The 24,980-nt window shown below is 33.2% G+C and overlaps 1 protein-coding gene across 1 annotated transcript in view; it reads left to right on the top strand.

Annotated features, from left to right (window-relative positions):
- Positions 1-24,654, top strand: part of GALNT13 (polypeptide N-acetylgalactosaminyltransferase 13) — a 592,145-nt gene extending 567,491 nt beyond the window's left edge. Inside the window, exons 12-13 of the mRNA XM_004482209.4 lie at positions 12,019-12,153; positions 23,433-24,654. Coding sequence (XP_004482266.2) covers positions 12,019-12,153; positions 23,433-23,573 — 276 coding nt within the window. The 3' untranslated portion in view covers positions 23,574-24,654. The remainder of the gene's footprint in view (positions 1-12,018; positions 12,154-23,432) is intronic.
- Positions 24,655-24,980: the final 326 nt, after the last annotated feature.

Here is a 24,980-nt window from a genome sequence, read left to right as displayed (position 1 = left end):
GGGTAAGGGGAGTTGAAGGATAATTATCCCAGCTCCTTCACCCCTTGAGGGGACGGACTCTGGGGTGTTCATTCTACACTGTTTGTCAAAGATTCCCAACCATATTGAGTGCTAATTACCCACAGTGATAACTTATTTGATAATGTGCTCTTAATTGGCAGCTTTCCCTTCCCACACCCCTCCTGATCATTCCTGAGATCATCAAATAATAAACTACTTGCAACTGAATCTTTGTCTTCATGCCTGATTTTTAAATAGACCCTGATTTAATTAGTGGCAATCATTAAGGCCATTGGTAAATAAGATTTTTTTTAACTTGAAACCACCTAGAAAAAATTAGCTTTATGTACATTCAGTACAAATATGGCAATAAACTATAAGTTAATTTTTAAAATTATGTCTAATTTAAAATAAAGAGTAGTTTACAGATAAGCAGCTGTGCCTGATATACGATAAGAGTATCTTTGTGTTATGTATAATATTGTAATTTGCTTTTTGAAACATATATTTAATCATTTTTATCTAATTATATGCCACTTACCAGAGTTTGGGAGAGTTTCTAATGATATAATGTAAGTGATAACATTTTAAGATGTATGAAGCATTACAAAAGCACAATTAAAATATACTCAGAGAAAAGTTTTAAAAATAACAAATAAAAAAAAATAAAAATATATATACTTATAGAAGGGGGAGCTGATATAGCCCAAGGGATTGAGCGCCTGTTTCTCATGTACAAGGTCTTGGGTCCTATCCCCAATACCTCCTAATATATATACACATACACATACACACTCAGAGAGAATGTTCCAAAGTCTTTTTACCATTAATTGGTAGCTAATAAAACAAACATTAAAGCAAACATAATAGTTTTTGTAGATGTCATGTGATTGTTATATATCATTGTTTTTATGCCTATTTTACTTTTCCAGGCATGTATCCATAAGAACTTCAAGGACCAGCTACCATGCTGCTCAATGTTATCAGCCAATTAGTTATAAAGGGAAAGTATGTATTTATGTTCCCCATGACTGAGAGGGGGTATTTCATCCATTCTTATACATGGGAAAACCATAGGAGAGAATATCATCAAGAGAAAGATAATTAGTTACAGAAAATCATTATAATGAGAGCTCAGAGAACAGGGTTCAAGGCAGCAAATAGAGGAGAAAAATCACACAGAAATGTTTGCACTCAAGATTTCATGATAGATGTATATCATTTGGATAAAGCCTGACATATTCCAGTCATTCAAAAATACCTGTCGAGTAAATGGATGAAAGAATGGATGAAAAAAGAAATGATAGAGGAAGCACATGGGGGAGAAGGCATTCTACATCATGAGAATAATTCTGTTTTTTGCAGTTGCTTCCTTTTTCTGATGGTCACTATTTTTTTAGCCTGCTGTTGCTCTATTGGTGCATAACAAATCACCACAAATTCTTAGAAGCATATAACAATACAAATTATTACCTCACAGTTCTATAGATTAGATATCCAGACTAGGTACTCTGCTCAGGACCTCACAAGGCTGAAACCAAGGCATCTGCCTGGACTGTGATATCATGTGATATCATGTGAAGCTCTGGGTCTTCGTTCAGGTTCACTGGTTGTTGGTAGAGTTCAGTTGCTTGCAGGTGTAGGACTTAGGTACCCTGCCTTTTTTTTTTGCTCAGCCTGTTGTTACTCCCAGCATTGGAAACTGCCCTCAGCCCCTGCCACATGGCTCTCTCTACAATACCACAGTTTGCATTCTCAAGACCTGCAAGAGAAGGTTCTCTTTAGCCTGAAAAATAAGAGAAGGTCGTATATAACAACAAAATCATGGAGTGGCTTTTCTATCACACTTACAGGCACACTAGGGTAGGGGATCTTGGAAGCCACAATCACATACAAAGCAGCATTTGCACATTAAATCACATTTAGTGGGACATATTCTTGGAAAGGACTACCAATCAGCCTAAAATTTGCAAATTTTTGTGCTTCAGTGCTACAATCATGACATGGGTAGCTGGAATATAATGGTGGTTTATTTGATTTCTTGAATTGTAAACTTCTTTAGAAATTCTTGGGGCATATTAATGTATTAAAAATACATAAGCTTTAACATCAGTAATGTTGGAAAAGGACAAATACAGAAAGAAAATAGAACTGTGTCACTTTTTTCTCAGGTTAGTGCAAACTGCTTATTACATGCCATTTTTTCTCTTGCCCTGAATTCTGCAAACTAGATTAGAGAATTTCAAAAGACAAATTGTATTCATTTAGACTCAGTAAGTATTTATTGGACATGTTATTTTTCTAAAATAGTTTCTGTAGGGGTTTAAAATATAGCCTTTGTCATTTTGGCAGCAATGTTTGAATTAAAATCCAGTGAGAGTAGATGAGAGATAAAGTAATCAAATGTAGATTATATGCCTGGATTTTAAACAGATAATCACTAACATTAATTGAGATGTTACTCAAGGCAAGCGCTATCTTTAGAGTGTACATGAAGTACCTCATTAGACCTTTTCAATAGACCATGAAACAGTAGACATCATTATATCCTTTCCCAGATGAGGAAATCAAGATTTTGATGGTAATTCTTGTTCTGATGATGAGTGGAGGAAGGTCTCAAATCCAGATGTGTATAATTCTCCAAATCTCATCATTTTAGTGATATCCTGCTTCCATAGATCATACCTGCAAGAAAATTCACATGAGATGCAGTGTGAGAGTAGTTATAAAATTCTGAATGAAGAAAGGGAAAATGTACAAGAACATTTATGAGGGTAAATTTTTCCAGAGCAAAGGAGAGTGGGAAGAATAGTCCCAGTGATGTGAACAGCACAAGCCAGGTCAGGGACGGAAGAATGAGAGGATTTACTGCTGAGCACAAGTTAAAAATATCAAATTGTTACACAAAGTTATATTGAGGTGAAGGAGGAAAAAGGTAAGGCTTCATAAATGATGCTGAAGGGAGAATGAAAATATTGAATTTGAGATAAACACATCCTGTTTTTAAATTTTTATTCAATTTCTAAAATATTTTGAATTCATTTCAAACTTACAGGAAAGTTGCAAAAATAATACAAATCCCACATAAAGAATAACAACATACCCCCCACCCAGATTCCCGTTTTTTTAATGTTTTGCCACATTTGCTGTACTTTCTTTCTTTCTCTCTCTCTTTCTTTCTTTTCTTTTGATTTCCTAAACATTTCAAGTAAATTACATAAATCATGTTCCTTGAACATTTAATACTTCCATTTCCTAAGAACAATGATATTCACTTATATAATTAACTTAAGTACAGTTATTAAGTTCATGAAATTTAAAATTGATATAAAACTTATATTCTATACCCCAATTTTTTCTTATGTCCCAGTAATGTCCTTTGTGGTATTTTCTCAGTTCTATTATTAGGTTATTATTAATGCTGCTATTAACATTGGTGTGCAAAAATCTGTTCAAGTCCCTTCTTTCAATTCTCTTGGTTATGTACCTAGTAGTGGGATTGCCAGCTCATATGATAGTTCTACACTTAACTTTCTGAGGAACCACCAAACTATCTTCCATTTTACATTGCTACAAGCAATAAATGAGTCTTCCTATTTCTCCACATCCCTTCCAACACTTTTAATTTTCCATTTTTTTTAAATAGCAGCCATTCTAATGGTATCTCATTTTGGTTTTGGTTTGCATTTCCCTTATGGCTAATGATGTTGAGTATCTTTTAATGTGCTTTCTGGCCATTTGTATGTCTTCTTTGAAATGATATCTATTCAAATCTGTTGCCTAGTTTTTAACTGGGGTGTTTGTCAATTTGTTGTTAAGTTGAAGAATTTCTTTATATATTCTTGATATTAAAACTTTATCTCATATGTGGTTTCCAAATATTTTCTCCTACTGTGTAGATTGCCATCTTAACTTTCATGATATAGTCTTTTGAGGGACAAAAATGTTGAAATTTGATTATGTCCCATTTATCTGGGTTTTTTTTCTTTCTTTGCTGCTTTGTTTGGTGTAAAGTCTAAAAATCCATTGCCTAACACAGGTCCTAAAGATCTTTCCCTGTGCTGTCTTCTAGGAGTTTGGTTGTTCTGGCCCTTATATTTAGGTCTTTCATCCATTTTGAGTTAGTTTTCTGTATAATGTGTTAAGTAGGGGTCCTTTTTTGTTTGCAAAAGGAAATCCTGTTTTCCCAACACCATTTATTGAAGAAACTATTCTTTCCCAGTTTAGTAGTCTTTATCCCCTTGTCAAAAATTGGTTGGACAAAAATGTAAGGGCTGATTTCAGAGCTCAATTTGATTTCTTTGGTCTGTATGTCTATCCTTATGCCAGTACCACATTGTTTTGATTACTGTGGCTTTGTAATGAGTTTTAGTATTGGGAAGTGTGAATCCTCCAACTTTATTCTTTTTCAAGATGGTTTTGGTTATTTTGAAGATCCTACCCTTTTCAAGTTTCCTTCTTCGTGATTTGGCACTTTTCCAGTTACTGTATTCCTTTATCTGTTTTCTGGAACTCTGAGGATGATGACTCTACCAGTTCTTGCTAGTTTTTCAACAGTGCTTTGAGCTAGAGAATCTCATGCCATCATCTTTGTCAACTGGCCACATCCTGTTTTTGATCATAGCATTTTAGCGCATTAAAGCTGTAAAAAGGCCCTCAATAACATCTAGGCATGTATGGTTAAGTTGAATATACAGTTAGAAAATACCTCTTTTTCTTTACTCTCCTGTACACATACAACTAAACTAACAGGTTATAGATGAAAACAGAAATCACTTACGACACAGGGAAAAATTCCTCATCTGGGAGCAAAGGTCTCTTTGCTTGGCAGCTCCACAGTAGAGTCCATGTATGTGGCTCCATGCTATTAATAACTTCAGGGTGGTGTGACATACAGGGAGAGAGAACATTTTGAAAAAATAAATCATATTGCTAGAGGTTTAATTTTTGTTACTAAACCATCTTCCCTGTTGTTTCAATATAAACTTTCTGGGGCAATCTTCACAGAAAGAAGATAAAATAATTATGATATGTTTATTTTCTTCTAACTTATCCTTCTGAATGGTTAACAGGTTTTTCAAAGTAACTGCACCCTAACACTTAAAGAGACCTCCCAGATTGCCCAGAACTCCAAGGTGACTTAAGTGATGCATGCTAAGGGGCAATATAGTCAAGGGAAAGAAGAGTGGGAATAGGAACAAGTTTGGATCCAGAGGGACTTCTGTCTCTAAGCAACTCTGGAATATTGACTGAATCATGGAAGTTTTTAGCCTCAATTTACTCATCTGGAAAGTGAAGTACTTGTATCATATGGTCTGTACACTCCTTTAAGCTTTTATAATAGATATTTTCCAGAAGAAACAAACAGGAAAAGTATTTTATAAATGCAATGCTATATATAGGGAAATAACAATGTATAGAATAAAGCTGAATCAAACACACTTGTGAACATTTTGGATATACACATAGACCATAGATATTTTTTGTTTTGCAAAGTATTTTTTCATCAAAGGATGAAAGAAAGAAACCCCAAGGCAAGGCAGAGCCAGCAGAGGGTGTTTGGTCCCTGAGCTTGCTGAAAGAGGCATGGTTCTGGGAGCACAATGCCCTGGATTTGTAACTTGCCCTTCCTGAAAAAAGATTCTGTGGGCAGCTGCTTATAATAGAATTCCTTGGTCGTAATTTTTGAAAAAGATAGAGAAAAAAGTATTTTTAAGCAGTAATTATACTTTAAGATGTAAAACATGATGCAATTTTAAAGAAAATGCATAGAAAAAGTCTTTCATGAAAGAAAGCATGGAATAAACGTTGAATTTTTTAAGACAGTCTTTCTTAGAACAGCATTTAATATTTCTAAAATGTCATTTTAATTGTAAATATTTTTCAAATTAACATAAGTAATTTGAAGAATCAGAAAATGCCTCTGACGTATTTCTCAAAAGAAAAATGTCTAGAGCAAGTCATACATGTATGTGAAATTAAGAAAAATACTTACAAACCCTGAAAAAATATTGAAAGTGAAATGAATTGAGTTTGGAATTGGGTATCATCCCTTATATATTGGGTATTATTTCTGAACACATTTGAACACAACATCAATTCAAAGAAAGAAATTGGTATGTCCTAAATAAAGTCTAGATAAAGTCAAGTAAACCACCTAATCACAATAGAGAGTAACTTTATGAAGATATATTTAAATAGAAAAATTGATTATTAAAATGGCTAATGCCATGGTTTTGGAAAGTAAAACTGCATATTACACTATTCAGCCAAGACACCAAAATACAAAAGATGTGAATGAAATTCTAAAAATCAGACTTCCTGTGTAGAATTTACAATTACAATTTAAAAACAAAATCTATGACTTTTAGAACCCTCAATGAGTGTCAGAAGCAAAAGAAATATCAGAGTGTAGAGAACACTGTGAAATGTTTGTGGATGGAGCATTTGCCTTCTCTCTGGAGAGAAGGGACTGGGAATCTCACTTCCATTGCCAGGCCTAGCTAGAGAACTCATGGTAGGACCAAGTATGTGGGTTTACATCCTGTACAATCACATAGGGTCCCATGTTTTGAAGGGCTCCCTTTTGGTTTAATGCTCTGCCATAATGACTTTAAAGTTCTTAATAATTTTTGAAAAATTAGTCCTGTATTTTCATTTGTACCAGGCCCTGCAAATTATATAGGGCATCATTTTGACAGCTTGCTATGTGTTTAATGCAATTGGTGAGTATGGTAGAATGAGACCTGACTAAAAAATGAGAAAGCAGGTCTGTGTCAACTGATTGGGGCTACACTGGGGTCAGCTTGCCTCCCGGAGTTTGTCATGTCATAAAATGTGGCCAGTTCCTGAGCTTCACAAGCTGCTTAAAGAAACAAGAAGATAGATGCTGGAGAGTCAGCCAAAAAAGACAAAGACCCAATGAATAAATCTAGGGACAAAGCCAAAAAGAAGAAGCTGTCCAGAGGCAAAGTTTGGGACAAGCTCAATAACTTAGTCTTGTTTGACAAAAGCACTTAATGACAAACTCTATAAGGAAGTTCTCAACTGCAGGCTTAAAACTCCAGCTGTGATCTCTGAGAGAATGAAGATTCATGGTTCCCTGACCAAGGTGGCCCTTCAGAAGCTGCTTAGTAAAGGACTTAACAAGTCAGTTTCAAACCACAGAGCTCAATTAATTTACGCCAGAAACTCCAAGGGTAGAGATGCCTCAGCTTCTGGTGAAGGTGCAGGGCAGGTCCAACCAAATGTACATTTTGAAAAATAAAACTTTATTAAATAAAAAGTGGCCAGCTCATAAAATATGCATTGTCTTCATCACGAACACTGTTGTGAGAGGTGTTCAGTAATGGGACTCTGAAGAACCACAAAAGCTCTCAGGAATAAGTTTTAAATCTCTGCCAAACCAGAGAACAAGAAGGCATTATTAAGAAACAGTTTAAATAAGATGTCTCCTATTCCTTTTGCTGATCTGGAAGAATCAAAAATGGGGACGCTTAGGGGGAGGTTAGGGGCAATAAAAAAGAAAAGACATTAACACATGAAATAGAAAAGTCTGTGATGCCCTCCTTTTCCCCCACTGCGGGCTTCTAACCTAAAGCAGGACCAATTTAGAGAAAGGGAGAAGGTTTGATACTACAGAGTTTTGATTAATATAGCCAATGGTACATTCTAATTTCTCATTTGAATCCTGTGGGAGCCTAGTTGAGTAAGCAGTGAAAGCATGCACCCTATAGCTTTTATCTAGGAGTAAGGGATGATTATACTCTTTCAGCATATTTTAAAGGAATAGAAGGGGACAAAAAAAAAATTGTAACTTTAAATGATCAGAGTAGTTCTGGAAGGTATAATAATTCTTTTTTGAAGATTTATTTGTTTATTTATTTCTACACCCCTCTCCTCTTGCCACCTCTCCTTCCCCTACCCCCTCGTCCTCTGCTTTCTGCATGCTTTGCTGTGTGTTCTTCTGCGTCTGCTTGTATTCTTATTAAGCAGCTTTGGGAACCAATCCTGAGATCTTCCAGGATGGAAGAGAGGCGATCATGCTCTTGCACCACCTTAGCTCCCTGATTTGCTGCATCTCTTATTGGCTGTCCTCTATGTCTCTTTTTGTTGCATCATCTTGCTGCGCCAGCTCTCCATGTGGGCTAGCACTCCCGCATGGGGCAGCATTCCTGCATGGGCCAGCTTGCCACATGAAACAGCTTGCCTTCACTAGGAGGCCCTGGGAATCAAACCCTGGACTGCCTATATGGTAGACGGGAGCCCAATTGTTTGAGCCACATCCGTTTCCTGGAAGGCATAATAATTAACAAGTTCCACAAATGGCAAGCAGGTTTATGCCCTTATAAGATAGCAGAAATGAAAACTCTAGTAAAAACAGCCTTTTCAGTGCTCGTAAACCTAGCCTGGCCAACAAAATAAATAAGAGCATGTGTAGTACTAGATAGCACATAATTTTATGGGGTTGGACAAATATAAGAAAATAATTAAAAGGATTATAAACTATTGCATACATACAGTTCATGTAAACAGCTCCATTTAGCAAGTTTTGAAATATTGTAAATTGTCATACATTACTAAGACTATAAATGTTATTATACAATTTACCAAAAAAATCACTTTTATTCATGTACTCATCATGAAAAGGTAGGTGCTCAATTAATGTTAACTTCTTCCTTATTTCCTCTTTTATAATATAATTGAATGAAGGACGTTGAGAATGACCATTTTAATCTGCTTCTAGTTAGTTTAGCAATTAAAATAAGTCTGATTCAGTTGGCATTAGAGTCAACCTGGCATTGGAGTAATAGAAAACAAATTTTAATATAAGGGTTGTGTGACTCAATTCTAGTTTCAGTAAGAACTAGTATTGGTAACCAGTGGTAGAGCCTTTTGGGTGGTAACCAGATAAGGAGGAATAGTTTTCATTTTTTTAAGAGAACATAGAAGCAAACTACTAATGAAGGAATCAACCTTATGTGGTCATCAACATGTGTGATAATTTACTCTGAGAAGTTAAAGTGTTTATGTGTTCAGGTTTAGAATATTTTATCATTCTTTATGGTTGAAATGAGTCACCAAAGGGGACAGATGGGTAAGGTAGAGAACTGGGACCTGCAGCTCCCAACTGAGAGAGCCTGTGCAGAGCCCTGGTGTGGGCACTAGGAAGCAGCCACAGGATACAGAGTTTGCCACCAGGGTCATGAGGAACTCAGAAGAGTGTCTAGGAGAGGGGACTAGGCTGAAAGTGTTAGGAAAAGCTGCCATCAGATATTAGATCCTACCCCTCACGATTGTGTGCAGTGGCCAAGGGCAGGGCACCAACAGTTAAGAGCAAAGCCCTGCTGTTCTCCTGTCCTAAATGTCTTTGGGTACTGGGTATGTTATCAAGGCAAAAATCCATATACAAGACTGCAACCTCAGATTAGCTCCAAGACTGGGATAAGAAGAACCCTAAATATCAGTTACTGAATATTTCCTATATACCAAGATCTGTGCAAAGCATTTTACATATAATGTTTCAGTCTATCCAAAGTGAGTTCCATGAACCCCCAAAAGCAGGAGATAGAAAAAGCACAAAGATGACTACTATGTATAAAAAGATGATAGCTATAAAGGATAAATAATTGAGACTGAACCTCATAATTTCCAGACAAAATAAAAGAAGAGATATTTATACTCACAGACACTGACTTTTTATTATTATAAAGTGTAAAAAAACATTCTAGAAACACTCAATCATAAAAATGAAGTTTTGTCTCAGGTATAAAAATAACTAAGTAATTCTGATTTTACATTAATGCCAGAAGATAATTAAACATCATCGATGGAATTTTTTTTATTTTGAGGAAAAATGTCTGTGGGCCCAAAGCATTTTAATACCACTTAATTATGTTATTTGAGTACAAAAGCCAAAGAAAGATAATTGGAAAATATTCTACAAATAAATTTTTCTTGAATAAGTAAAATGGTTAATAAATCTTAAGTAAATTACTCAGGATGACTACTAACTATCAAAATATGAATCAAAATTAGAAATTGAGGAAGAAGGAATATGATACCCTCCTCTCTGGAGCTTTTGACAGTATAGTTTCCAACTATTATAAGAGAATTGAAGAGAATCATTGCTCAGGTCAGGCTTTCATTCAATTAACAAAATTATAATAATGCCAAATGCTTATGCATTGGTGTCTCCTTTAATATTGATATCTGGATACAATTAAAAAGAAGCAATTTCAATATGGAAAATTAGCCTTCCCTATGAAAATAATCCTATACCTGAGCACAGGAATTTTCTCTAGAAATTTCTCTCCCTCAGACTACCAGTTAAGGTTTACTACCAGATTCAGCGTTTAATTAAATATGTTTGTATTTGTATGAAAAACTTACCAACTCTGGGACAGTTACAAAAACTTATCTTTGATGCATGACTTTATTATTTTTCTTTTCATTAAAAATATCAATATAAAATATAATGAAATAGGATATTTCTAAATTCCATATTTGAAACATATATTTTATATATTTCAATTTAATGAACTTCAGGGCACTTCTCAAATTTATGTTTTGGTGAGTGACATATAGAACTGTGGCAGTTTGAAGCTGTATATACCCCATAAGAACATGTTCTTAAATGTAATCCATTCCTGGTGGTGTGAGCCTATTGTAAATAGGGACTTTTTGATGAGGTTACTTCAGATAAGGTGTGGCCCAGTCTTATTTGGATGGGTCTTAATCCTGTTACTGTAGTCCTTTATAAGCAAAGTGAAATTCCCGCACAGAGAGAGAAAGCCATGAAAACAAGACGAATTTCAAAGAACCCAGAAGAGAATGGAGAGGCCAGCAGAGGCCATTTACCTTGCCATTTGACAAGCCAAGGACCAAGGATTGCTGTCAGCCTCAGAATGCCACAGCCTTTGGCAAGAAAACATCATCTTTTTCCTAGCCTCAAACCATGAGCAAATAAATTCCTATTGTTTAACCCTATTTCATGGTATTTGCTTTAGCAGCCTAGGAATCGAAAGCCTTTGTGGTGAGTTTACTTTTAAGATGTTGGCTCAGGAGCGCACTTGTGTTCCATCCTTGGCTTTGTAACTTCATCTTTCCGCTTGCCATTCTCATTAGAAGACCTGAGCAGCAGAAGTGCAGACAACGCTTTCAAGACTAACTTGTTCTGCTTGCAAACTAGGTCTCCACAGTGTGTAAGTGATTTGTAAGATAGTGTTGACATCTCAGACATTATCACACTGCTCAGGGAAAAGAGACCCTGAGTTGACCTTCCTCAATATACTCCCCTTGACATTGCAAGGAAAAAAAACAACCCACAGAATACTGAACTGTGCTTATCAAAGCTAAAACAAAGAAAACAACTTGTGTAATTATGCACTTAATAACTTTAATGAAACTTAGTCAATCTTATAAATAATTATTCACACTAGGAAATTTTTGTGATATCAATTTGAATTCTCTATCAATGAATTCACAGACCACCTAGACATTTCTCGGTTATTTTGAGAATTTATGTAGTGCATCGTAGTAATAACCATTTTAAAAAGGTAAGTATGGAGCCTACCTTTAATGAGTTCTCTAGAGATGATAGTTCTTCAATAACCTACAGATGATATTTAATAAAATTCACATAATATACTTACGTTGTAGAAAATGAGCTTCTTTATGAAAAACAGCATTATGTTGAGTTGGGGAATTGACCATAAGATGGTGAGAAGAAGGAGTACCCTTTCTTTACTGAGTATAGTGCAGGAAATAATAAGCACTTAATAATGTTCCTATATTGATGTTTCACTGAAACATTATAAAACAGATAGCATTATCCCTATTTTGCAGTTGAGGAAAGAGACTTAGAAAGATGAACTAGCTTTTTCAAGAAAACACCAAAAAAACCATGTGAAAACCTAAATTTATCTGATTTGAAAGTTTCTGCAGATCAACCTGCTATACTGATTGCTTTTTTGTTTCAGTTGATATTATTTTATTAGCTAAATTTTATATTTTCAGGTATTTTCTTATACCGCTGACAAGGAAATCCGAACCGATGACTTATGCTTGGATGTTTCTAGACTCAATGGACCTGTAATCATGTTAAAATGCCACCATATGAGAGGAAATCAGTTATGGGAATATGATGCTGAGGTATAGTATTTTCCTTAACTTACTATTTAATGCATACTTTCTCTTCTATATTTCAAATATATTTAATCCTAAGCTATTTTTTTCTGCATTGAAAGAAACGGCATTTGCAAGCATACATGTTCATATCTGATAACATTAAGATGGCCTATCACATAATTATGTTTCTATGTTTTTTGCCAAACTGATTCATTAGTATATTTCATGAATAAGGAAAATAAAATCATTTTTAAGTGCTTAAATTTTTTTTGTTTCCATGTACCTCCTCAACATAAATTAGGTAAGTTAGGTTTTCTGAGAGGTATATATGGAGATATTCATACAGATACAGAGTGATGTTGTCTATATTTTCAAATATTAAATTTTATACAGTCATGATCTCTGAAATTTATGTTTCCCAACATAAAAGGAAAAAGCTGACAAGGTTGGCATTTACAGTAGTAAATATTTTGCGGAATTCAATAAACTAATTAGGCACATAATCAGCTAAGCAGCATCTTCTCAACATAGCATACATTTCTGATAGAGGAAAGGAGAGAACACAATCTAGCACAAAATCACTGTTAGGAGTTTATAGCAAGGCAGTGTGTAAAAACCAGACCAGCCATCAGATGGAGCTAATAAATAGGAAATATTTTCTTTGCATATGGAAGCTGCCTTGAAATAGCTTCAATTCTTTCAAGTTCTCTTAGCTTAGCAAAGCAACTCGGTCTTCTGTATGTTTCCCACATTAGTAAATGGTTGGTGATTTACTTAAAAGGAAAAATAACCTTAATCTTATAAGATACATAATACATAAGAAGTAAATGAGTCTCACAGATGCATTGTTTTGTGCAAGCATCTCCTGGTATATTAGCAAGACCTTATTTTTAAAGCATTTAGAGTGTCATTTAAATTTGCATAATATATTTACTTATGTGAAATATCAAGAAAACTTGCTGAAATCTTACAGGATTTGATACTATAGCATTTTATTTGGGGCCTATAGTTTATGCAACATTACCAGACTCTTTGGACACAAAATATTCTTTTTCTGATACATGATTAAGTGTAAACATCCTGAAACCTCCCTGTGTTACTCCAGTGTTTTCAATTCTGACTCTTTGCCTTCTCAATACCTTATTTCCTTCTTTGACCACCATCTTTTACTCGTTAATTATTCATTTATTACCACCACCTTTATAGTAAGCCTCCAGAAAACATTTCCCTACTAAATACATGTGGGTAAACCTAGACCCTTAATCAGCTGTCTATCTCTAAAATGAGGAAAAGTACCGATAAATATATAAAGTAGAAATTACTGCAAGTAATATTTTTAAATATAACTTTTTGTGTCATCATTACTGTCATTGTTTAATTTTTACCCAGAATCCAGGACATTAGTGAGCTTGTATTGAAGTTAAAGAAATCTAGGTGTATTTATAAAGAAAAAGGAATGGTGATAAATACATTTTTATAAGATGAAGCAGTATTGAATTTCAGAATATGATGTTTTATCTTTAAACTTTCTATAGCTCTTGAATGAACACTGACTTCTGGAATTATAACCCAAATTTCTTAATGTCTGAATGACTATTGTTTGTCATTACATGTATGTTTTTGTTTATATTTTCTGTCAAAGACTATCAATGACTTTGAGTACTTAGGGATTATGAAGGAAACATGAAAAAAAAAGTTAACCTCGTATAAAAAAAGGAAATGGTATTCGTAAATTTACTGTTTGGGGAGATCAGTAGTCTGTTGCAGTATTTCACAGCATTGTAATATTTTGCGTCATGTAAATTCTGTTTCTATAACACAAAAATGCTTATATCATAAATATTGAGAAATTTTAAAAAAATATATAATCTAAGCATCTTAAAGATTATATAGCATGGCTTCATTTAGTCTCCTAAATGTTTATGTTTTCAAAATTAAATTGTGATGTTCAATTTGTCTAGTGAAATCACTGTGCCAAATTTGGTAACTTATACATTGTAACAGAGAAGCCACATGAAAAAAGAATAATTGTAGGACTTACTCATTGACTTTCTGAAAATCTCAGCTTTAAAATAAAAGATTGATTTTATTTCTAAGAAGATTTCAAAAAAGGAGATGGTTTTTAAAGGCAGTTGAAATATTTATTTTTTATGGCTTCTTCTTTTCAAATTTAGGTTTAGGTTCCTTTTGGTCCACCAAATTGTCCAGACCCTTGCTACTCATAGTTTTAGAATTAGTAGTATCTCCTGGGAACATGTTAGAAATGCAGTATTAAAATATCACCTCGGACTTGTCAAATTAGAATTTATATTTTAACAAAATCCCCAGGTCATATGCACATTAAAGTTTGAAAAAGACAGATTTAAACCATGGCCAAGCATTTACTTATTTCCTCAGTCTTTTTGTACACTGTTGAAAACACTGAGTTTGTAAATGGCATACTTATACTTGGAATGTGACAAGAACTCCACGAGGGAACGAGAGCAAAAAAGTGTGCAGTACTGAGATGAGGAAGAGGTGTAAATGTTAAGTTTTTCTATTCTTCTCACATTCCAACCAATGGAAAGGAGACAGTGCAGCTTGCTACTTCTTTAATTCAGTTCTTTATATTTTGCTAGCAAGGACATTCTTCTTTTAGAAACTTCTGAGGTGGTGCAGTTTTAAAGCGGAATAAAATTTGGTGAAGATAACACAATTACAGAGCTGAAACTTACCTTAAAGCTCTCTTTTTTTTAGCCTTTTTCAGGAGGAAACTAAAGCACAAAGATTAAACTGCCAGTTACTGAGCCAGGATATAATTCATAATAAAGTATTCAAAGAAAGCTACTTATGAGAACAATTTTGAATCTCACAGTACAATATCGAATTGCACAGTGTGAACAGCAGAAATATTCTATCATTTATCTCCCATAGTTCTTTCAATCTTAGAAAAGAACATTATAAATAGTAAATGAATTGTGGGAATATATGAGGGACTTGGAAACAGTGTCATAAAGATTCAAAACATGGATTCCATCTAGTTGCTTTACTTTTGTTTACATTTTAGGTGAGTGGAAGGAAAAGAGAAGGGAATACAGTTTATTGAGTGTTTATACTTTTTCAGGCTATTTACATCTATTTTCTCAGTTAATTTTCATAATAATCCTATAAAATAGATATTATTCTTTGTATTTTCAAATTAGTAAACCAAAGCTTAGAGAGTTTAAATGAATTGTGTAGATCCCAGGTTTCTGGCACTAATTCCAGGAGTCATTCTACTACATTACATTGGAAAACTAGAAAGAATTAGATGCTTCAATGTTGATGATATAATAAGCTAAATGCATATTATTATAAATGAAAGAAGTGATCAACTACTGTCAATTATTTATGGTACCGAATTTTATTACCTAGAGTTTTTCCTTTATTTAATAATGGGAAAGATTTTCTGAAAGAAATATGTTCTATTTAGGTAAACAGAAAATCATAAAGCTACTTTGTCAGTTAGGTCTAATTGCATACATATGTAAACTGTGCATATTTGTAAAATAATATTTAATTGCTTCTCCTTTCAATTGAATAAAACTAAGCATTTATTGGTAAGAAATACTTGTCTTTGGTCAACTTTGATTTGAAACAATTCTCCATTTTCCAATGTAAATACATCTTAAATAACATGACCATGAATTTAATTTGTGATTAGTTTATACTTGGCCTGACCTGTTCAATTTTGACACAACCTAAGCATCATTAACAAAACTGCAGGATGCCCATCTGGCCTGGAATCTTTGAATAAATTACCTGATCCCTGAGATGCTATAAAATGCACATTGCCACAAAGTTAAAAAGGAAAAAAACTTTTTCATCTCACCGAGACATTTTTTAAATTATTTGACAATGGTCTGTCATTCCTCCATTATATTTTATTCAGGCTTTCTTCTTATATTCTGTTTGAAGATCACAATTGTGCTCTAACTCAGAAAAAATTTACATTTTCTGCAGCAAGTGCACATAACCACATTTCTTTTTAAACATCCAGGCAGCTACATACAGTATGAGAATCTAATTTTAGAAAAGAACACTTATGCTCAACAAATGCTATGCAACAAAGAAAACCATGGGAGCAAAATATGATGCTAAAAATAAATCCTGCTTTTCATGTGACAGAGAAAGCTGACTGAGAAAATACTTGTTATGAGTCCAATATTCAGCTCTATCAAATGTGTCTCATAGTCACAATATAAGAAATTTTTTCAGTAGATAAGACATGGTGTGTGGACATTTACTGAAATTATGCAAGCTCTTGTTTAGACTTTATTTAATACCCGTCTTTTATTTACCTTTATCAGAAAGCAGGTAAATGGGAATATAATTTCAAGATAAGTGATCTATAGCTAGAGACTCAACTGATTTTCCTAAGTAGCATTCCTAATAAAAACAATAACTCTATTCACCTTCTGAAGGCTGCATATATCAGACATATGCATATCCCAATGACCATAGCTGTGATTTCTTACAGAGAATCAACCAGTGAATAGAAATTTCAGTAGCTTAGTGTTGTGTATTTAGATCTGTTTGTTAAACATTTACACTTGATTATTAGCTTACTTATATTCTATTCAACTGAAAGTACAGATTCAGGAGATATAATACCTTGAATAACAACTTTATTACATTGATTTTTAATAATTGTTATTCTGCATCTGATCAATAAGGAAATTCTTATTATTTTTTAAACAAATCAATTTTATTGAAACATATTAATAAAGCATACAATTCATCCAAAGTGTACAATCAATGGTATTTGGTATAATCACATAGTTGTGCATTCATACTTCATAATTATCATAGCATTTTCATTATTTCAATAATAATAAACAAAAACAAACAAGTATTTCTATGAAGTGCAATATCTATCTAACTTTATTATTATTTTGTTTATATCATAGATAATAACAATCAATTGGGTTTAATTTTAAAGTTTTAGTAAGCTATCTTTTTTATTTTTCTGTAAAATTTTATGGATGTATATCATTCTTATATGAATATACATAAACAGTAAGTGTATAGTAAAAGTTGTAAACTTACAGAACAAGCATATATATCATTATACAGTACATCACCCACCACCAACACCTTGCATTTTTGTGAAACATTTGTTAAAACTGTGAAAGAGCATCGTCAGAATATTATTACTAACTATAAAGCCCGTATCTTACATTTGGTGCATTTTCCCCAAAGCCACCTGATTATTAACTTCCTGTATTAGCATTATATATTTGTTTTAGCTCATATTTGTTCTTTTAACCACAGTCCATCTTCCACCACAGGATTCTCCATGTTTTAAAGTCCCATGCTTTTCACAATCCATTCACTGTGTACACTCAGTGGCTCTCATTTTCATCAGAGTTGTGTGGTCATCACATCACTCAATTTTAGAACATTTTCATTACTTCAAAAGGAAAAATTCCCAACCCCCTTTACTCCCTTTTTGTTATCCCTTAGAATTGATATAGTATCTTTTCCACTGCTGCAAAAGTATTACAATATTTTTAGTAAGCTATCTTTAAACTGACAACTGTATAGTTTGTCCATAAATCAACTGTGCACTCAATTCTGTTTGTTTATTAAAATATTAAATTTTTATGTAGTGCATTTTAATACAAAATTTTATCTAATTGTATAATATTATGTTTCTTATTTTGTCATTAAAACCTGAACCTTAACCTGAAATTCAAGTTGACTTTCATTTAGAATTGTATTTTCAGAAGGGTAGATTTAGTGTTACTCCATGGCACATCTCTTCTTTGACACAAATACGTTTAAAGTCAAGAATAATTATTTTTCTTATGCATCTTAAAAATAATTTTTAAAAATGTTATACATTCCAGAAAATGTTTAACCTTTACACTTCAGAGAACAGTTAAATAATGCTGTACTATAGATAAAACTGACACTTGCTTAGGTTGATATTATCCTATTTTCTAGTCAATGTTTTAAATAAAACTAAAGGAAAAAATGTTCTGTATTAAGGGTCATGTCACCCTGTATGTCACATCATCTTCAAAATTGAGTTACATGATGTTCTCCTAAAATTACAACAAATATATCAAAATGATAATATGCTTAATAAAAAGCATTTAAAAGAAGATATAAAAATAAACAAGGCTTTGAATAAAAAGCCCAGAAGAAATAGCCATAACCAATGAAAATGAAAAAAAAAAAGTTAAGCAACTTCAAAAAACACATACATAAAAATTATTTCATGTGTAATCTTTTATTCATTTCTTTATCCTATCAGTATTGCAAGAAATGTATTTTGATAGCAATTGATAATACTGGTGAAGATGCAGTAAAACTGGCACACATACAGGATCTTGGCATATAGTAAACAGAACAAATGTTAGCTGTTGCTTTTATTACTACATTATAATTAAAGAATGTTTTATGAAGAACTTTGCTAATATCTATTAAAGGGTTCATGCCTTTTGAAATTGTAATTCTTTAAGAATCATTTCTAATGAAACAAGATGTAGAGGAAGATATTCAGAGATGTTTATCATAGGACTATTTACAAGAGCTCAAAATTGGAAAGACATGCCCTCAAATGGAAAAGTTAAATGAATTTTGGCAAATATATGTTATAGAAATTGTTTACCTAAAAATATTTTAGGTTATTTTAATAATAGGAAAGATACTCACAATATCCTTAAATAGGTGGCCTCAATTATAAAAATATAAATAATATAAATGATAGAACAATTACTAGAAACACAAAAATATTAATAATTATCTCTTCTAGACAGACTAATCTGGCACAGCAAATAATTTATACTTTATGTTCAAACAAATGGAAACACTAAATATTTTTATTGCTTTTTTAAAATAAAAAATAATTCTTGTCTTAAGGCGTTTTTTGAGATTTCTAAGTTTTCTTCTGGTGTGTAGCTTTTTAGAAGTATCTGGAGTGAAAGTTCCTTCCATTTTTTCATGGCAGTTTATTTTTTGGAAAATAGTATAGATTTGTTCTAAAAAATTTTATACTGCATTCTTGTACTGAGGTCACATATCCTGGGCATAATTGCAAATGTTTTTTTGGTTTTGATTTAATCATGGCAAGCCTTATAATTCATTTTTCTTTTTAATGACACATGAAATTTACAATCACTAACACTTTGCTCTTTAATGTTAACATGACATTTCCATGAAAAGTTCATTAAGAGCTGAGGATGATATAGGTGAGAACAATCAAAGAATATGGATAGGAAATTCAGCTTTTGTTAAAAAAAAGCTTGTCTCTTTAGCAAATCAAATTATTCAGTGAAGTGTTAATTTACCAATTAAATATTTGATATATGATAATGTTACTTTTCCTATCTTTACAAATTATTCACCTACCATTCTACTGTAGACCTCAAGCAATTTGAAAATTGAAAAGGTAAGCCCAATTATTTGTATCCATCATGCTGCCCAAGAAATGTAGGTTTAGTTTAACACAGTTTATTTTCTGCTTTGGCCTTTCACAAAGTGTATCATTTAGCAAACTTTTGGAGTGCCCCCTGTGGCTGGACACAGGGCTTGATGATGGAGTTAGCCATGGTGGGTCACCTTCCTGGAGCTTATGCTTTTGTGGAGGAAACAGTTGAAAAGCAAGAAACAGAAGAATTCCTTAATTAATTTTAAATTGTGTTTGGAGATCAAGGTCAGATTAAGAGCTCCAAATGAGTTGATCTTTTACTTTGTCCTCCCTTCTTTACTTTTCTAACTGACATATAGATTGATGTGGCAGTGCAAATCTAGAACCCTTATAAAGATGAGTAGGTTAGTCCGTGGGAGCCTAAGTGGAAGCAATGTGAGCACCATACTGTACAAAGGAAAATAAAGTCTTAAAATTATCCCTGAGCTTTTTTCCTAACATCCATGTTTTACTCAAAGTTAAAGCCAAAAGAATGGGAGGAGACTGAGGTCCATAATTGAAAACTCTCTGAGCTAATAACCTATTTTGAATATCCACTCACAAAATAACTCATTTAGCACCAAAAACATTTTACTACTAGAATGAGCACTGAGAATATAAACTTTTCTAACCAAAATGACCTTTTGCCCCAGAATGTTTCCTCATTCCATCTCGAACCCCCTTTTTATCCTGCTTTAGCTTTTTACTCCTACGGATAAAGTTGATATTAAAGACATCTAAAAGGACGCACTTTAGGTGCATCCATGGGAGTAATTATTGTGACAAGTGCCTTTCATCCTCACCCAGTAAAAATTGTGTGTTGCCAAGAATGATTGATTTATTATTGCCTTTTTACTTGGTTTTGTCATTATTCATTATTTTCATTGTCAAATAGACTCACACTCTTCTTCACATAATCACCAAGTCCTGTCTCTCAGTAAGCAAGGGAGCTGATGGCTCCCAACATCCCATTGTGGAAACATGCAATGATAGCCCTTAGAAAAGAATGACTACTAAGAAGCTATTCAGAATGGAAGTTTTTAGAAATGTTTTTCAAAATCCTACCGATGACTTTAATAATTTTTGGAGGTTTGTATCGCATACTTTATTAAACTCATTTTAGTATTTTTGTTATGTTCTTTTATAGAAATCTAGAAACTCCTTTTAAATGTGGTTAAAGAAAAATCCTTTATAAACAGTTTCTCCATGGAGTTATTTTTCATCTCTTACGTCTTAGCTGCTCAATAATTTAGAGATTGTGCATATTAATTAGTGCTTAATCAATCAACTATGAATCTGCACTTTCCAACTTTTTCTTTATTTCAAATATATTTTCACAAATGTAATTGATAGAAACTATCATGACAATAATAAGCATTGTGGCCAACTACAAAGTTAGAGGACACTGCCCTCAATTCTGTCACCAACTACAATGTTAGGGGGTTAAGTAGGTCACTAAGAAACATTCAGAGAACTCACTGAAAGAGTTACAGTTACAGTTTATTACAAGGAAAGGATACAGATATAACTCACCAAGTGCATAGGGCAGAATCCAGGAGATGTGCCAAACAGAGCTTCCTGTACCCTCCCCATAGAGTCGGGACATGTTCCTCTCCTGGTATAATAATACCCAGGATATTATTGTGCAATAATACACAAGAAGTGTTGCGAACCAGGGGAACTCACCTGAGTTTTGGTGTCCAGAGTTTTTATTGGGGCTTCATCGTGTAGGCATGAATGACTAATTGCCCACATAGTTGATCTTAGTCTTCAGATTGAATGATACCACGTGACCCAAAGCTACCACTTACATCACATTGTCGCTCTTTCTGACATTGTCAGCCTCACTGCGAGACTATGTGGGTGCAGCCAGTCCTCGCCCTAAATCGCGTTGTTGGCCCATTATGACCCCAGGCTTCCAGGCAGACACTACAGAAAGCAGACGCCAGACCATTTGGGGGCAAGGTTAAATTCTTCAGTACGTGGCCATATTAGCTCTTTTGGCTAATTATAGCTGTGTCTATATGACAGTAGAGTTTAGATCAGAGCTAAAAAGAAATCAATAAAAAACTAACATAGTCTGAAAAACTGGATTGTTTTTGTAACACTGAAATTATTTGATTTTGTTAATTTTAGATATTTTGAGTGTGTGCAGACATAGTATACTCTTTCTAGAGTTTATAATTGTTTTCATCTGAAACTTTAAGCAAATGTTTTATTAAAGACTAAGGTGTAATTTTCAATATCTTTATGAAGTTAATTACTTCTAAGCATTTCTTTGTGATTGGTTAACTAATACAATACTAACAAAACCTTTTTAAAAAATTGTACCTTTTATCTCACATTTGTGTGATCTTTTAGTATCTTCTCAGTAAGCAATAAAATGAGTCAATACTTAGTTCAAGTCAACAAACATATGGGCTTTTTAGTTTTCTCCAGTACCTTTTAACATCTTCCAGTACCTTACTGTGAGAGTGTATCAGCGGTTAAGGAGTTATTCTAGCTCAGATGAACCATTTAAAGTGGATTCCATAGAATTGGGATGCTAGTGACAAGTTGAGAATCTGGAAAGGTGAACGGGGGTACTGTTTAGGAGCACATCTGAGACAAGGTCGTTTCAAGCATAAGAGCTGGAAAAACTGAAAGAAACCAGATCTTTTGTACAAAGGGAATTTGTGTCCTAGGCTTCTTATCTGTGAAATATCCTTCACTCTAAAACTTATTCTCCACTCCATCTTTTCTCAGAACGGTATATTCCAGGTTGTTCTTCATCCTAATCCATGCAAATTACAATTTTTCTTGGTGGTGTTTCTCCACCATTTTTATTGCATATTCCTGCATTGTTTTTTCATTCCATCAATGTCAAAACCCCAAAGAATATTTTGTCTACTTTTATTTTGGTAAACTGCCACAAGAAAATATATGGAGTACTTTTTCCAAGATATTTCTGCAGATCCCCTCTAAAACATTTTAATCCTTCCTTTCTATTTAGGCAGTTTTTCACTTAGTATGGTTTAGGCATTACCCATGAAACTGAGCAGAAATAAAACTAGTATGTATAAACCATTGATTTTAAATGTATGTCTCGAAAGTTCAAAAAGTATTATTTCCAAGTATAAGGGGGATTCAGAAGAGAAGAAATGTAATGACTAGTTAATATAATGCAGTTATTGGAATTACATTTCAGCTTCTGAGAACTAAGAGGATATTTATTAATGATTGTCATTAAGAAAAATAAAATATATATAAATAGAGCATTTTAAACTATATGGCCATCATGTCTCTGTTTTCATTGATATTTGATATATTTTTTAACATCCTTAAAAATGTTAACCAAAATATAGTGAGCGTATTATTAAGTAATAGTGATCCCTTGTTGCTATGATAATCACTCTTCCGCCATGAATCTCTTAGAGTCATGGGTATAATAGTTTGTTGAATTTTTTGAAATAAGAACATTTCTAGCAGTTTTGTTCATTTGTGTCACAGCTGTAACATCTATTTGCATGTTTACCAAATGGTTACTGAATAACAAATGTCTAAGAAAACCAAGCTTTTGGGGATGCTTGTCATATTTGCAGTCCTGAACTGAACTCAGAACTAACAAATGGGCTTTTGTCAAAGAAGCCTGAATTCCTGGCAATCCATGATGAATATCAGCCCCATTTCTGTAATCACCTGCTAATAAAGGTGTATTAGACAATGATGAATCCATAATAGTCAAAGTTGGATAATAATTCAGAAACTCTTGTACAAAGATCCTTTATACAAAATTATAAGTGTGTTTATTTCAAAAGCAGATTTAATCTAATATGGTAGTTGACTTAAAGACAGACCAGGCTATACTGATCATTGTTATCTTTTACAGAGACTCACCTTGAGACATGTTAACAGTAACCAATGTCTTGATGAACCTTCTGAAGAAGACAAAATGGTGCCTACCATGCAGGACTGTAGTGGAAGCAGGTCCCAACAATGGCTGCTAAGGAACATGACATTGGGGGCATGACCTGAAAACTGCTTTCCCCAAGTCATGAAAGTGTCTACACTTTTGTTTTTCCATTATTTCATTTAGGGGGAAATATTATCTTTGCTGAATTGAAAATTTTAAAATCCTTTTAATATTTTAAAAACACAGTTGTTTATAATTCATTTTTAGGAATGTTTGCGTATTTCCCTATTGAAATTTGTATCTGATTGAAGAAGCACATAACAATATAAATAACAGCAAACTCTTATTAAACATCACAACAACTTAAAATACAAATTGTGTTTGCTTAAAAAAATGCTTATTGCTCTCATGGGGTCAGTTGGGAGTTTTTTGTTGTTTTTTTCTTATGGTGATTGAAAAAGAGACAATGTAAAATGCCTAGAAGATGTCTTCATTACAAAGTATTCATGTTTATTTTATAAACTCACTCTGTTTCTACCAGACCTTCATGGAAACAGCTTGAATTTTCATTACAGCAACAGGTCCAAATATTAAATTATTTTTGAATGGTGACTTAATCATACAAAATAAGTTCCAAGTTTTATATCAGGAATAAATGGAATTGGGTATTAAATTCATGGAATTCTTATAAAAGCATCACATTTAAACAAGAAAGAGAAGGAGAAATTGAAAATTCAATTGAAGTTCATGAACCCAAAAGAAATTAGCAGAGTATTGAAAGGGAACAAGATGAAGCTAAAACACAACTAAATCATTTTTAGAAACACTCTGGGCAGGTTGCAGTCATTGTCACTCCTAACACCAGCTGAAGTGAAAGATCATCTTAGTCTCAGAGTTGATATGGGAAACTCATTACTGTCTGTCTCATGTAAACTATATGGTCCCTTTTCTCTTCACTTGAAAGACTGTGGTTTGTCATTTATTCTGGACAGATTTATTTGTAAAAGTAGAGTTTTAGCCTGAATTTGAACTCTTTTGCATTTGAATGTTTTAGTTAAGTCACCATTGTCATTTTAAGGTTATATTTTAAGGAAGAATGAATTACTATTAGCATTTCTTTGCTGTGCTACGGTATATAAATTTTTCAGCACTAAGGGAAGAATCAATACACACCCATTAAACTTCTATTTCAATTAAACCTTCTTTTTTAATTGCTAAATATCATTTTCCATAAATATGGCTCAAAGAACACAGTCATAATTAAGGTAGCTCCACATGTTCTTCCATCTTACAACCCTTTGTGTTTAAATTACAAGAGCAGAAGACCTGAAAAGGAGGAAAATACATCATTGAGATTCATACTAAAAAGGTTCTGTATTTGACATGTAAAATGCCTTCAACCATAAATTTGTTCTGCATGTGTATTTTATTAATTATAATTAATTATATTTACTATAATTACTATATTAATTATAATTATTAATTATAATTATAAATTCACTCAGCACCTAATAGAAATTTGAA

Source organism: Dasypus novemcinctus, chromosome 7 (assembly GCF_030445035.2).
Source record: "Dasypus novemcinctus isolate mDasNov1 chromosome 7, mDasNov1.1.hap2, whole genome shotgun sequence".
NCBI lineage: Eukaryota > Metazoa > Chordata > Mammalia > Cingulata > Dasypodidae > Dasypus > Dasypus novemcinctus.
This window is presented reverse-complemented; position numbering and strand designations above follow the sequence as displayed.